At 39.0% G+C, this 15769-nt stretch overlaps 1 protein-coding gene across 1 annotated transcript in view; it reads right to left on the bottom strand.

The window, feature by feature from the left end:
* luzp2 (leucine zipper protein 2) overlaps window positions 1–15769 on the bottom strand; it is a 168062-nt gene that overhangs the window by 17408 nt on the left and 134885 nt on the right. Inside the window, exons 7-9 of the mRNA XM_085357408.1 lie at window positions 6101–6163; window positions 1472–1546; window positions 752–919 (exon numbers count right to left, since the gene is read on the bottom strand). Of these exons, the coding sequence (XP_085213534.1) occupies window positions 752–919; window positions 1472–1546; window positions 6101–6163 (306 nt within the window). The remainder of the gene's footprint in view (window positions 1–751; window positions 920–1471; window positions 1547–6100; window positions 6164–15769) is intronic.

A 15769-nucleotide genomic window follows, 5' to 3' on the forward strand; every position in this document is an offset into this window, starting at 1 on the left:
AGTAGGATACTGAAAGTTGGCACTATTAATCATTCCAGCAATGAGGATGGATAATAATGGTAATAATGATAATAATGGTAATGGATAATAGTAGGGGAAAAGATCTGCAAATGTGAAGGAACTTGTTGAACTTGGAACTAGCATATGTACAGAGTAGGATTTTCAAGAAATTTGATACTCACACACAATTGATATTAAAAATTGTTAAAGGGTAGGATACTAATTTGTAACAGTATGACAGCAACGGTGCAATCTTCACCTCTTCTACATGACACACTGCAGGTGCCTGCACACCGCCCCTCCCCTCACTATCAGCTGAACAAATGAAGAGTAGCACAACAAATCTGGCAAAGCATCTTAACGACTGACATCCCGGTGTTAATGAAGAATTTTGAGAAGATTTGCATCACTTAAGTATTAAACAGTTATAATAAATCTTGACCAGTGCACACATTGACGTTAGCCATTTAAATACTATTAGCCATCTGTTAAGTTATCATTAAAGTAGCAGCTAGTGACTATGGCTAATAATAAAACACAAGGTTAATGTTGGAGTTAGGCAGCAAACATTATCAGTATAGCCCATCTGCAACTTTAATAGATGGTATTAACTTAGCTGGACAACTCAATGCTGTAGTATTGTTTTAATTTTTAGATGTTTATTTCTTAAGTTGTATTTTACAATATCTAGTTCATCTTTTTGAAAAACATTAAATAAAATAAAGGAGCTCTGCAATGAATTCTGAATTACCTTGGCATGTGGCTGTTGAAAGGTGACTCTAGAGCTGTTGATGAGCGATGAGTATCTGAACAAGTGGGTGGGGGAGGTGGGAAATCTGTGACTGCTGCTGGGCTGGTTGTGCAGGACGGCTGAGAAGCAGATGTGAACTGTGTCCTTCAACGCCTTCATCTGAGACTCCTGTCCCCAAACAAGATTACACACAAACAAGACGGTTTCTGAATCACTCACACTGCCTTGCATCCACATGAGAAATTTACTTAAGCATTAGAGCCATTTTGCTCACATCCTTTAAAGTGATTTCAGAAAAGCTAGAAGGCATCGTTAGGCAAGACGTAAAGATTAAGAAGTCAATAGAGCAATATGAAGTAATGTGTATTTAAAAATAATTTGCTTTTCATCAATACTAATAGACAGGCTTAACTGATGTTAATATCACCTTTATCAGCTCTTTTCTCCCCGTGCAATTTTCACTCATTCAACTTAGCACATCCATAATAATAATAATGCCCCCACAAAATAAATCTGGTGCATGTGTTCAATGTGTTGAAGCTCAACACTGTGATGGGAAAATTGCTATGACAACCATGCTATTAAACTTCTGCACTTACTTTCATCATTAGATATCCACTCTTTAAAAAAGGTCTTTATGCAGACTAATATTACTTCACATTATTTATTCATTCGCTCATCATCGCTCATCGGCGACACCCCATCCCCTGTGTTATTCACCTTATCCAGCGCAGTCTTCTCCAGTTCTTCCTTGGCCACAGTTAACTTGTGTTCCAAGTCCATTAGCTGCTGCCCCTGCAGAAACACACGAGTTTTGAATCAGCTGAACCTCTCTCTTTGTACTGTGCAAGTAAAGCATTTCTCCAGCTCCACCCCATATCTTCAGCAATATCGATAGCAAAAATCTATAGCACAAGGGATTGAAGCTCCTCTTTGTTATTTTGCAGATCATCACTTTTGTTCTTACTTTTTAAAATATGTGTTATAAAACCTGACACACACACACACAGATACATGCACACACATCTAATTCAATCAATTTGCATTCAATTTAAGTTTTACATTTTATTTTATCCTAAATTGACCTTGGAATGTATATACTTAATGTTTTCCATATTAACCTACAAACCAAAACTCCACAATGACAAAGCAAAGATTATTGTTTTTGGACTGTTTTGCACACTTTCCTAACAATGATCCACGGGATGCTTGATCTGAGTCCACCTGTGCCTCACTGAATTAATGGGATATAACTATATAAAGTTTCACAACTCATTATGTATGTCAGAGTGAAAAACTGAGCCATGAGATTGAGTGAATTGTTTACTAACATTGGTATTGCTCCTCAGCTATACACAGTTTTTTGTGGCAAAGGGCCTTCATCAGGTGACCAACCAGGAATCACTGTCAATGTGATAGGCATCCCAGCAATCATTTTGTGGAAATATTTGTTCTTTTTTATGGATGGTAGGAAGCCAATCCTCCCTGTATCACAGCCCATGAGGAGTTTCCTATAAAGCCCTTAAAAAGTCTCCAACACTAAAGGTGAAATCCTTTAGTCAGATGGCCACAGTTCCAAAAAGCTTGTGTGAGCATCACTTCATTATTATTATTATCCCAACAGTCATCGCAGTGTCAGCAACACCACACCGTAGGGATGTTTTTCCACAATATGGACCAGGAGACTAGTCATAAAGGGAAAGATTAATGTAGAACGGCATAAAGTAATTCTGAAGACCTGAAAATACAAGTATAGGATTCACTCTTAAAAATGCCAGAAGTGTTTTAGCCAGGCACTAAGTGAAAGTGAAGGATCTGAACTGAAAAGGATACAACTGTCCTTTAGATTTAATAAAACGCTAAAAAGTCTGTTGCTGTGTTTGTCATTGTAGAGTATTTTGTGTTGACTGGAGCTGAAAAACAATGAGTCTCATAATGAGTCTTTATGAAACATAAAGATATCAGATACAGTGGACACAATGCTCGAGCACTGAACAACATGTGGATTGGACAGTACTCAGAGGACTCCTCGCGATTATTAAAACTGATCATAGGTGTTGTTCCCCACATCAAACAGACCTTCACAAGGGTGTTCCTGTGATAAAAAACACTACCGCCCCCCTCCCAGAATCTTAAGGATCTGGGGAGGGGAGGACAGAAATAATCCCTTAAAACTATGTACAAATGGTATACATAAAAATGACAAACAATTCACCTTAACAATAGGGATCTCAGTAACCTTCCTAATCAGTGATAATTAATTAATTAATCTGACAAAATCTTGGTTAAGTTTTTGTGAAAACGAAACCTCTAGTCTTTTTAAAGCATTTTATGCACACCCTAGAAGTCATATGAAACCATATAAGCATGAGTTAATTCACAGCAGCACTGAAAAGGATTAGATCTGCTTCTTGGATAGAAGAATATTTTAATGTTGTCATTTATAAAAACAGACCCTTTAAAACCATCAAACTTTAAAAAGGAAGTTTTTCTTAGACGTTAATCCTAGGACTGAACAGCACACACAGAAGGGCTGGTTTTAGTAAATGAACCAATGTAACTCCTTATGATGATCAACAGAGCTTCTTCTGAGAAGTCTTCTATTATTGATAAACTCATCCACAAGAAAAAAAAGAAAGCCGTGCTGGGATCATTTGCATGCAGCCTGTGTAAAACCGGCCTTGGTGATGGACTTTAAGCCATAAACTTTTATCGGATGTCTTTACTTGCCTCCGGAAATGATAAACTACAAAGGCTTATATTCTAAAATATCCAAGGCCAGGTAACCCAACAAACAGCAACTACAATCCCTCTCAAGTGTATTAAATTTTAGTGAGTGGTGATGTGACTGATTGATAGCTTTTGGTAAGCTTTATCAACTTGTGGTGTGTGGTGCCTCGATGAGTGTCCTGAAAAAGCTGGGAGGCTTGGCATGTTCACTGATTTCATCTCATTTTCATGTCAGTTTCTACCAGCAAAGTGGTTATTTTAATGATGAACATGTCTGTCAGTTCTACCACTCAATGGGGCGGTAGGAACTGTGTTTAAATCCTTTCTGACAGATGAGTCGTATAGTGACTCCCAAGGACAGAGCAACAATCAGTCCTATGGGTTTTCACTGAAGCCAGAGAGTCAGATCTCACCTTTAGAAGTTCATGTAGTGGGAGTTTTAGTCAGATGGAGTCTTAAGGTAATCAGGCACAGTTCATGGTCACAAAGCTTTGTAAAAGCCTCATAAAATCTCTTTGTGGCAAATTAAGATATTCATTAATACACACTGGAATCACACATTTTGCTCACAAGTACATTTTTTTAAATGAGGCTCAATATTAGTTTGTTGTCTAAAAGCTCTAAATCCTATGTGCACAGCTTTATAGTAAAGGCCATTACATCCATTACAAAGAGCATCATCAGTGGATAGTCCTTTGAGCTCTGCTGGCGCAACGGCACTGACCCAGAAATGCTGACTTTCAGGGTTAGTGCCCCCAAGTCTAGGGCTTCATATTTCTGTGCTGAGTCCATTATAGAGGTGTGGGGTCAGTGGGGTGCTGTCCACTGGGCTAGATGAGGCGTGTGACGACATCTGTTTTTTCTAAGCTTAAAAAGAAACAGCTCTGGGGGTAATTTTAGTGTCGCAATGAAGAGTACACTGTGAAAGCTTGAATATGGCTCCTCTGCCACAAATACTGTCTCGTAGGGAAATGCAGGGAAGTTGCTCTCTTTTCTTTTAATACTTTTTTTAGTAACATGTTTATGAAAAGCGAGGGAAACTGTACAGCTTATACCTGAGACAAGAGTTGCACTAAAAATGCTGGCTTTTTTTCCTGGTACTCTAGGTTACTCTAGGAAACATGCTGTAGCATTTAATCAATTTGCATTTTCTTGTATTTTACTATGAAAAACAAGAAACTAACTAACTAACTAACTAACTAACTAACTAATTAACAAAAAAAGGTATTCTTAAGCTTTCATAAATGTAAGTTTTGGGGATTCTGCTGTATCTAATCTTGCAAATTTGTTTTCTTTGTTTCTTTTTTTTTAAACCAAGACATTGTGTTGCAAAAGGCACTTTGATAGGGTACAACAGCTGTCATAACCAATTCAATTGCCTCCTGGTCAAGGTGCCTTGACTGACATCCCCCCTGTGATGCTGATGACATTTCTGTATCTTGAGTGACTCTCCTCCACTTCCCCCTCCTTTGGCCCCTGCTGGGCTTTTGATCACAGCACATGGGGAATACAGATGAGTTTTTCAGGAATAGCCAGAGGGATTGGACGTGATGCATTTCTCCCTGACCTTTCCACCAGAGAAAAAAAGCAGCCATTTCTGTCATCTTCGAAAGATGACTGTTTTTACAAGATAAAGAGAATGATCAAATTAGCCTTATCTGTCTAATGCTGCAAATCACTACAGACCGTAATGTTTTAAAGATCCACTTGAAATGTTTGGTGACATTGAGCAATAACGTTTTAGTTTTTTTTTTGTTTTGGATGACTGACTGATGCAATTTAGAGACAACGATTTACGAGCAGTGACACCAAGCAAACAAGTCGATGCATCAATCATTCAGAGACTAGAAATAGAACAAAGAACAGGACATCCAGGGACAATATATTCAAGTGTAGGGCTAGAAGCATAAAATTCTATCCTCGAGGACAGAGTCCTTTTTTTATTCATTTATGTCTAACGTAGCTTTAGCAGTGATGTGTTCAAAGCATCAAAACATACACATAAGAAATGGCATTACAGGGCATTGTGGCAAAAATGTCAACTGACATTTTAACACCACAAACAAGGCCTGAAAGGTCAGTCCTTGTACCAGTAAATGCCAATAAATATTATGTGAGCGCTCAGATCCCAGAACGTTTAGTCCTCGCAATTCACAGGGCAATGGAGTATGTACGGGTGGGCAATAATACGCAACACTGCCACTGTTTTTATTGTGCTTGCAGAGGAAGTACGTGAGGAAGAGGCACATATCTGATTCCCTGAAATGGGTGTTACCCCTGAAATGTAGAAATACATGGTGTCATCTGTAATTTTGTCTTGAAGGTTCCCTTATATGATCTAATGCATAATTCTGTATCAACTTCATCCACTGCTGTCCAAACCATTTATCCACATACCACAGAAGATTAAAGAGGATGGGGTGAATTTGGTATGTTCACTAAGAGCTGCCGGATTGACTTTGCCGTGTGCTGCTTTGGCTGGATGGAAGTTTATAATTGCAGCCTGAATTAATTAGAGCCCCTTCTGTGATGGGATCATCCTTTGAAGGCGGTATGAAGCACCTGTTTACCCCTGGTCTGGAGCTACTATAAAGCCACCCACCTTCAGTTTGAGCTTACCTTAAAAATTAAATCCTTTTTCCCGTACCGCAGTTCTTTCAGTTGAGCCTGGATTTTTTTGGACTGCAAGAGGAAGATAAGGAAATAAGTGTTAGCTTATTCAAATAGCGAAATTGGTTTTAGATCACGTAGCAGGATTCTGCCAGCTGCAGCAGAAGACTCCTTTGTGAGCATTCCCTAGGCAAAGCTCTGGCTTAAAGGAAGGCCCTACTGAGAGGGAGAAAATATCAAATCTACCCTTCACTGAACTGTATAGTCCACACAATGATGCCGTCATGCACTGGATTCTTGCCCACTGTCTAAACCTGAATTCTCACTCCCACTACACACATTACTGCCACCACCGCCTTCAGTTAAGCCACTCACACAAACAGAGCACTTCTTCACTGCCACCCCCAAACATGCACAGTGACCAGCGCTGCCTGACATTCACTCTGCTGCTCCACATCAGTGGGCACCTTGAGCACAGAGACTGTACCCCAGATAGCTTGATACATGGCCATCCTCAAAGCTGCTCATGATGTGAGTGTGAACACTGAAAGCCTCCACACGGGATAGAACAGAGCGTTACTCTGAGAGTCCTCAACGAGGCTGAATGATGTTTTCAGAGCACAGGTATTGTAAAGCCTTTTGTGATCGGAACCAATACAGCATGCTATGCAAACAGAATTGCTTCAACTTGAATCCTAAGGAATTGAAGTTTTAAACATAAAGATTATTAGGTTAATAATTCATTTTAATTAACCAAGCTTTAATATTCCAGATCCTGAGAGCTTTTCTTTGTATATTTGTGTCTCAGCCTTATTTATCTCTACATTTCCTTGGCACAGACAGGTGAAATGTGACATGAGGTCTAATTTTCTTTTACTAAAGCACACTGAACACAATGCCGAGGGAGAAATTCACTTCACAGGGTTTTGTGTACAAACACCTTTGCCTTTATATATGAGATTCTTCATCTTATTTTTTTTCCTCCCCAGGGTGACTCCATGTCCCAGGACACCTCTCACTGTTTTGTGTAACTGGATTCAAAAACTGCATCCTTGGGCTCCACATGAAAACAAGATGTTAGGTTAAATAAACACAGAGCAAACTTTACAACTGTGTCTCACAGACGTATGTGATTTGAAATTATTCAGCCTGTATTTTTCTCCCCCCTGTGAACCGGGTCATTAAATAAAATGTTAGCAAATTAATTTTATTTGCATCGGTTAAGTGGAGCTTTTTGAGATACCGGTAATAGAATGATTCACTTTAAAAGGCCACAGAATCATATGCTGTGGAGTATTAACTCATAAATGCAAATATTTGAATGCACTGCACTCTATGAATTGCCAAAGCATTTTTTTTTTCAATTTTCTTTTAGTCCAAATAAACTATGTGAGTGTCTCCTGTGGTCCAATTCTCAGCCTATTTTTAGGGACACTGAAACATTGAAAAGCCTTTGAAACATTGTTAAGCTTTACAGTTAGCAGGCTAGTTACCTTGGCTACTAAGTAAGGAATCCTGTAAGCCACAGTAATGGGACAGAGCTCTGATGTAACTGAAAGAGACTTTTCAAAATATATTTCCATTACCTGCCTTGATGGCATATAGAGCCCTGGTGAATGCGGGAAGTTATGTGCTTGACAACAATGACCTTGAAATAAAGCCAAAACTCAGAAGAGCAGCTGGAGCCCATCATTCACTATTTAATGAAAGAAAACCACACATTTGTTTGATTCTCAGTGTAACAGCATTTTCAGTTATACAATAACTATTCAATATTTTGAAAAGCAGATTTCCCAGCAAGCAGTTTATACCCCAAATCATCAGTTAAGGTTAACTTTGTCCAAACTGTGTGTTCAGTCGCCTCCATAAATGTTAAGATTTGGACTAGTGGGAGGCCACTTTAGAAATGCCAAATACTTATTTATTATAATGTTAGAAAAGCCATGTTTTTTTACCTGGAATAGTATGGTTTGTGTGCTTCAGGTCGGGGATGACTTGATTTCTCACGTGTAGGAGTATCTCGAGGGCTTGTTTTCAGGTGGGGGTAGAACTACACTAGAGATTGACAAGTAGATTGGTCCTGTGTAGGCATTGAAGCAGACCCTACACTATTGTGGGGACTAGAGACCTGAGCCTGAAGGTGAAGTTGTCGATTTACTGGTTCATCTACACTGCTATCTTCACCTATGGCCATGATCTGTGGGATATGGCTTAAAGAACAAATAAGACCCATGCAGCAAAAATCAGCTGGTACCATGGGATTCTGGGATACCCCTTAGGGATAGGGTCATTTTGAGTTGGAGTAGAGCTGTTGCTCCTCCGCTTTGAGTAAAACCAGTTCAGCTGTTATGGTCGTGTCCAACTGAGAGAAGACCCCAGGGCAGGCCCAGGACAACAGATTACATCTCTCAGCTGGCAGCTGGCCTCGATACCCTCACACCCACCCAATAGAGCTGGAGGTAGTGACTGGGGAGAGGGAGGCCTGAGCAGCTCTGCTTAGACTGCTGCCGCAATGAACCATACAAAGATAAGTGGTCGAAAATGGATGGATGGCTGGATGTTGTAGCAATGACCTGCAACTGAGACAGATCCTGCAGACCCCCAGGCAGTATGTTTTGCTCCAGTATGCTTTGATAATTTTATGATTTCACTGCGCTCTGCACAAATTCAAGCCACTGTGAGCAAGAGACAGCAAATGAACCCTGTACGGATGACTATGCTTCCTCCATTCACAGTGAGGAGATGTCCTCCTTTAACTGTCTATTTTTTTGTGAACAGAGATGAGTTACCAAAAAAATGCATGTAATTTTGTTACAGCTGTCCAAGTGTAATTACCAACAAACACTGTGAATTGTTGATATGCATATTAGTAAACTCCAGTCAGTGTTTTCTTTCAAATTTACTGGGCTTTCTTATATGGAGCTTTCCTTTATGTGTTATTTCTCAGGGTTGGCTTGTATACAGTTTGAGTTTTTGCTTGTTTCTGTCACCCAACATTTGTCCAAAAAATATTAAACTTGATTAATAAATTCCCATTCTAGCTATTCTAGCTTGTACCTTGACCTCATGACTGTTATGTTCATTTCTTTTTCCTCTACTTTGCTTTATTCTTTGGCAAATTTTGGCTCGATCCCAAATGAAAACACATATTTTCGCATTCAGCCATTTTAGTAAAGCAACCAAAGCACTTAATCAAAAATGGATGGAAGGCAAAGTACTTTTGATCCACTTGATAATAAAGTGGCTAACTTCAATTTAAAAGTAAACCAATAACATTGTCTCTTATCGATAGTTGTATAATCCATTGGATACTTTTATGAGGTATTATATACAAATAAAAATAAGGGTACAAAAGACCCAATAACAGGGATGAAATTTAAATTTTATTTGAATCAATTTATTTTAATCTCTTCTGCTTGTTCACAGTTTAAATATAGTGAAGTGAAGTCATCATATTTATGTTCTTTTCCTCCAATAACAAGATGCAACCAACCAACACAGAGCTACTCAAAACCATCCATTAAGAAAAGTGCAGCTCAGTCTCATTTGCCTTGTCTTTAGTATATTTACCTTTTGATGGATAGTTTTGAGGAAGCAATTGGTTTCTTTAAGAGCTCAAACTTTACAGAAATCATTTAACTTTTCAGATTTTTTAGGAATCCATGGATTTCTTGTGAAGGGAGCAGCAGAGCATAGTGATAATGTTCCATGGATTTATTAGTACGAGGAACATTTTTCTCATTATACAAAGTCATTTAATCTGTCATTAATATAAAATACTTAGTGCAGCTATAAATAATGTCTTTTTTTCTTTTTCTCTTTTTTGCCTTATCGGGCAAATGAGAAAATGTGTTTGTATGCATGTCAGTATGCTGATGTCAACACACAGCTTTTACTTTGAAGGTGAACAATCACCATTTGTGGTTTGCATCTAGTGAATGTTCGCAGAGAAATCAGCGTCAACCATACAAACTATGGGGAACCACAACAACCTACAAACAACTTAAGCAATCACAAGAAGGTTTTTTGTGCAGGCTACTTTTCTGACCCAGTAACAACCCCTAAGAAGCCACTCACCACTCTAGCGACAAGAAGTTGCCAAGGGCTTACTAACCAGGAATTCCTAATCAATCTCTAGGCGTGTGTGACTGAGACCTGAGGCACAAAAAAGGTGAAACGACACCAACATATGACAGATAAAGTGTTCCGGCATCATCATCATCATACATTGTAAGTGCAGTTGCAGCAGGAACACAGCAGCGTCACAGATTTGTCTCCTTTTGCACTGAAACAGATTGTCCTATTTGTACAGTGTGTATGGCTGAAGCATGCTAGCTGGAGCAGAACGGAGACTGGCTCCGAGCCAGAGTCGTACAGTCTGAAGCAAACATGTCACTTCAATCCTTCCAGTCAAGGTAATCTGATTTATTCAGTGTAGATATAGAGATAAAAATTTATTTTTTTATTTCAAGATTCTGCTCTTGTATGCTCCCTTTACACAAATCAGTTGTATCGTAGGATATATCACCGAAGCTAAAAACACCCATCTCCCCAAACGAGGTTTTATCAAAGAAGCCAAACAAATCTGCTTTCATTTCTGATTTGGTAAGGAGGAATTCTAATATTATATGGAATTTAACTTCATAAATCACAGCTTCAGTGCTCATTGAGAGGTTAGAATGAAAAACTAATATTTTAAGACTTAGAGATGGAAACAAGGAGCAACAACAAGGATGTACATGATGAGACGTATATGAGTGACACAGCTGTTGATATCGCATGCATATAAGGTAAATGGTTCTGGCCAAAGCACAGTTCATACCTGATTACACAAAAGTTTAAAACAGTGATACTGATAAATGGCTATCACACAAACATGGTAACATCAACCTTAAATAATGTAGGAATGGCCTGCATGGACTTTTAGTTTTGCTCATGTCGGATTTGCACACATGTTATTAGAACAACTCCACAACTCCCTCTCTCACACACACACAACCAAAGTCTAATAATGGATGGAAGCAAAAAGCATTTATTAAAATAAGGGATGCTTCATTGGGAAAGACTCTGATATGTTTCCTAGCTCATTAACTGCCACAAAACACAGAAGATGACGATGGCACACTGCTCTATTCACAAAGCCCCATAGAATTAATTACATGAGGCCATTCACCTTGAAATCCTTCATTACAGGAAATCCCCCCAAATCCAGCATATTATATCTTATCTGCATATGTGAGGTTTGGGTTACTCAGTGCTTCCATTAATCCAAATGTAACAATGAAAGGTAATTCGAATGATAACAGGGCGGAAATATGGAAGTGTAACAACATCCGTCATCCAAATAATGACACCATAAATTTGACAGAATGGGAAAAAGGTGACAAATTCGTTCTGGTGAGGAAAAGATGTGCAATGGATTAAATCACATCTCTAATGTTACGTGTCAGACTCCTTTACCGAATGGTCTTAACCTTGACACTGACTCAAGTTTCGTAAGCTATCAGATGTTTCCCCTGAAGATATTACTGTCTGTTTGTGGGAAGGTTGCATGACATTTTTCCAATGAAATGGATAAAAAGCAAATAAATAAATAAATACATTTCTAGCTATATATAACAGACAACTGAAGCTTTTTGGTATTGGTGAAGTTAACCCACTGTTATATGACACACCATGACAATAATGAGAATTTAATGATTGTATTTTCAGTGTTTTTGAAAATCAACAATAAAAAAAAATCTTATTAAATTCAATTTAATACCATAAAGGTTTATTTACAGTGGGGCAAAAAAGTATTTAGTCAGCCACCGATTGTGCGAGTTCCCCCACTTAAAATGATGACAGAGGTCAGTAATTTGCACCAGAGGTACACTTCAACTGTGAGAGACAGAATGTGAAAAAAAAATCCATGAATTCACATGGTAGGATTTGTAAAGAATTTATTCATAAATCAGGGTGGAAAATAAGTATTTGGTCACCTCAAACAAGGAAAATCTCTGGCTCTCACAGACCTGTAACGTCTTCTGTAAGAAGCTTTTCTGTCCCCCACTCGTTACCTGTATGAATGGCACCTGTTTGAACTCATCATCTGTATAAAAGACACCTGTCCACAGCCTCAAACAGTCAGACTCCAAACTCCGCCATGGCCAAGACCAAAGAGCTTTCGAAGGACACCAGGAAAAGTATTGTAGACCTGCACCAGACTGGGAAGAGTGAATCTACAATAGGCAAGCAGCTTGGTGTGAAAAAATCAACTGTGGGAGCAATCATCAGAAAATGGAAGACATACAAGACCACTGATAATCTCCCTCGATCTGGGGCTCCGCGCAAGATCTCATTCCGTGGGGTCAAAATGATCATGAGAACGGTGAGCAAAGATCCCAGAACCACACGGGGGGACCTGGTGAATGACCTGCAGAGAGCTGGGACCAAAGTAACAAAGGTCACCATCAGTAACACACTACAACGGCAGGGAATCAAATCCCGCAGTGCCAGACGTGTTCCGCTGCTGAAGCCAGTGCATGTCCAGGCCCGTCTGAAGTTTGCCAGAGAGCACATGGATGATACAGCAGAGGATTGGGAGAATGTCATGTGGTCAGATGAAACCAAAGTAGAACTTTTTGGTATAAACTCAACTCGTCGTGTTTGGAGGAAGACGAATACTGAGTTGCATCCCAAGAACACCATACCTACTGTGAAGCATGGGGGTGGAAACATCATGCTATGGGGCTGTTTTTCTGCCAAGGGGACAGGACGACTGATCCGTGTTAAGGACAGAATGAATGGGGCCATGTATCGTGAGATTTTGAGCCAAAACCTCCTTCCATCAGTGAGAACTTTGAAGATGAAACGAGGCTGGGTCTTCCAACATGACAACGATCCAAAACACACCGCCCGGGCAACAAAGGAGTGGCTCCGTAAGAAGCATTTGAAAGTCCTGGAGTGGCCTAGCCAGTCTCCAGACCTCAACCCCATAGAAAATCTGTGGCGGGAGTTGAAAGTCCGTGTTGCTCGGCGACAGCCCCAAAATATCACTGCTCTCGAGAAGATCTGCATGGAGGAATGGGCCAAAATACCAGCTACTGTGTGTGCAAAGCTGGTAAAGACCTATAGTAAACGTTTGACCTCTGTTATTGCCAACAAAGGTTATGTTACAAAGTATTGAGTTGTATTTTTGTTATTGACCAAATACTTATTTTCCACCCTGATTTACGAATAAATTCTTTACAAATCCTACCATGTGGATTCATGGATTTTTTTTTTCACATTCTGTCTCTCACAGTTGAAGTGTACCTCTGGTGCAAATTACTGACCTCTGTCATCATTTTAGGTGGGGGAACTTGCACAATCGGTGGCTGACTAAATACTTTTTTGCCCCACTGTATATAGTGCAAAATCACAACAAAAGTCATCTCAAGGCACTTTATATTGTAAGGCAAAGCTCACACAGTCCCCTGTGAACAAGTACTTGGTGACAGTGGGGAGGAAAAATGCCCTTTTAACATGAGGAAACCTCTGACAGAACCAGGCGCAGGGAAAGGAAGTCATCAGCTGTGACTGTTTGTGGGTGACATACTGTGGAAGTCTAGTGTTGGTACATGGTCACCTGATCCAGCTCCAACTATAAGCTTTATCAAAAAGTATCGTTTTAGGATTAATATTAAAAGAAGAGAGGATGTCTGTCTCCCAAATCCAAACTGGGAGTTTGTTCCACTTTTACATATTCTACAAACCACAAGTAAGCATGCAGTCTGAGGTCAAAGTGCTGTGTTGGGTGATATAGAACTACGAAGTCTTTAAAATTAGGAGCTGATTATTCAAGATGTTGTATGTGAGAAGAAGGATTTTAAATGTGATTAGCTTACAATTAAATACAGTAAAGTCAGATTTACTGAAACTATTCTAAATCAATTTAGTGCAAATGATAACACATCAATGAACTGTTTTTTAATGAAGCTCAGGCAAATTGAGTAACACAGCCAAGAGTCTTATTAGCCCTATTAACCCTCATAATATTGAATGGAGTTGTCTGCTCCTTGTGCCCAGATGGAAGAAATGAGTTTGGATTAACTGATCAACTGACTTGGCAGCACTCTCACATACTCTGACAATTATATTTGTTATTTCATAGGAGAATAATATTAAATATAAAGCCTGGTGTCGCCTCAATATTTAAGAAATGCATATGATGGCAATATTATCTAATACAGTGCAGGAAGCCTCAAAACCACAATTCCAAAATCCAAAAAATTAAGAAAAAAAAGCCTATATTTGTTGAGAAAAGTATGTTCCCCAAAGCTAAAGCTGAAAAAGTCCATCAATCATTCTCTGATCAGAGGATTAATAAGCTACTGCTTTGATGAATTATTACTAATTTTCCTTACAAAAATGTAAACCTGGCACTAGCCTCACCACTCGGTACTGCTAGGTTTTCATGTTATGCCACAACTCAAAATGCCAAAAAGAAGTATTAGTTTTAGCCGTAAACCACACACGTCTTCTCAACTCAAGATTCGATACAAGTCTTTAGTCAAGAAAAACGAAAAGTATTTTGTTCTAAATCAAGGGCTTTCCTTTTACACTAACAGCAGAAAATACATGGCTGACCACTTTGTTAGGTACATTTGTTTAACTACTGATTAGATATTTGGTAAAGCAAATATCCAATCACTGAATCACATGACAGTAATTCAGTTGATTAAGGCACCTACAGACATGGTAAAGAAGATGTAATGATGTTCAAATGTCTATCTGGCCATGGTGTGGCCAGATAGACTGGTCTTATTGGTCTGGAATATTTTTTTTTAGAAACTGCTGATGTACTGGCATTTTCCCACACAGCCATCTCTAGGGTTTTACAGAGAGTCTACTGAGAGCAACAGCTCTCATATTTAAGACGTCAGAGGAAAATGACAAAATTGCTTTTAAGCTGAAAGAAAAATAACAATAACTCTAGTTATGACTCATTATAACCAACATATGAAGAAGAGCATTTCTGAATGCACAACACATCAAACTCTGAAGAAGGTAGGCTATGGCAGCAGAAGACCACACTGGGTGAAACTCATGTCAGCTAAGAACAAGAAGGTACGGCTAATAATTCACAAGGGCTCACCAAACTTGAACTACAGAAGATGCTACAACCTACCTAAATATTGCTGCTGACCAGTTATATCCCTTTATCTTCTTAGCCATCTTCTGATGGCTAATTCCAGCAACATAACCATGACACAAATTCATGACATGGATGTGGAGTCAATAACTCTGCAGGAACTTTGTGCTGCTGTCAGTCATGGACCAATTGCTGAATTTATGCCACAAATAATTAAAACAGTTCTGAAGGTAAAAGAGTGGCCAATGGAGTGTTTTTTTAAATAGATATTTTTTTCTTTTCTCTTTTCTCATTCCTTTCTTTCCTTTCTTAATATAATACTTAGCTTGTTGATGATTATTAACGAATATATAAGTACAAAATTTACAGTAGGGAAGGATCATGTACATATGCATGCAAGATCATGCATCTCACTAAAACCCCTGTGGTGCTGTTAACATGTAATTTGAAGTCTTTTTGGCTCAGTGGTTTTCACAGCAGCACATGGATTAAGAGCATACTGTAGCTCTTGCTATGCGAGGTGGAGGATCAGCCTCACAAAAAAATATGTACAAGTTAAATCA

Source organism: Diplotaxodon limnothrissa, linkage group LG1, assembly GCF_057381915.1.
Source record: "Diplotaxodon limnothrissa isolate DT_005_m linkage group LG1, D_limnothrissa_male_GT1.1, whole genome shotgun sequence".
Lineage (NCBI taxonomy): Eukaryota > Metazoa > Chordata > Actinopteri > Cichliformes > Cichlidae > Diplotaxodon > Diplotaxodon limnothrissa.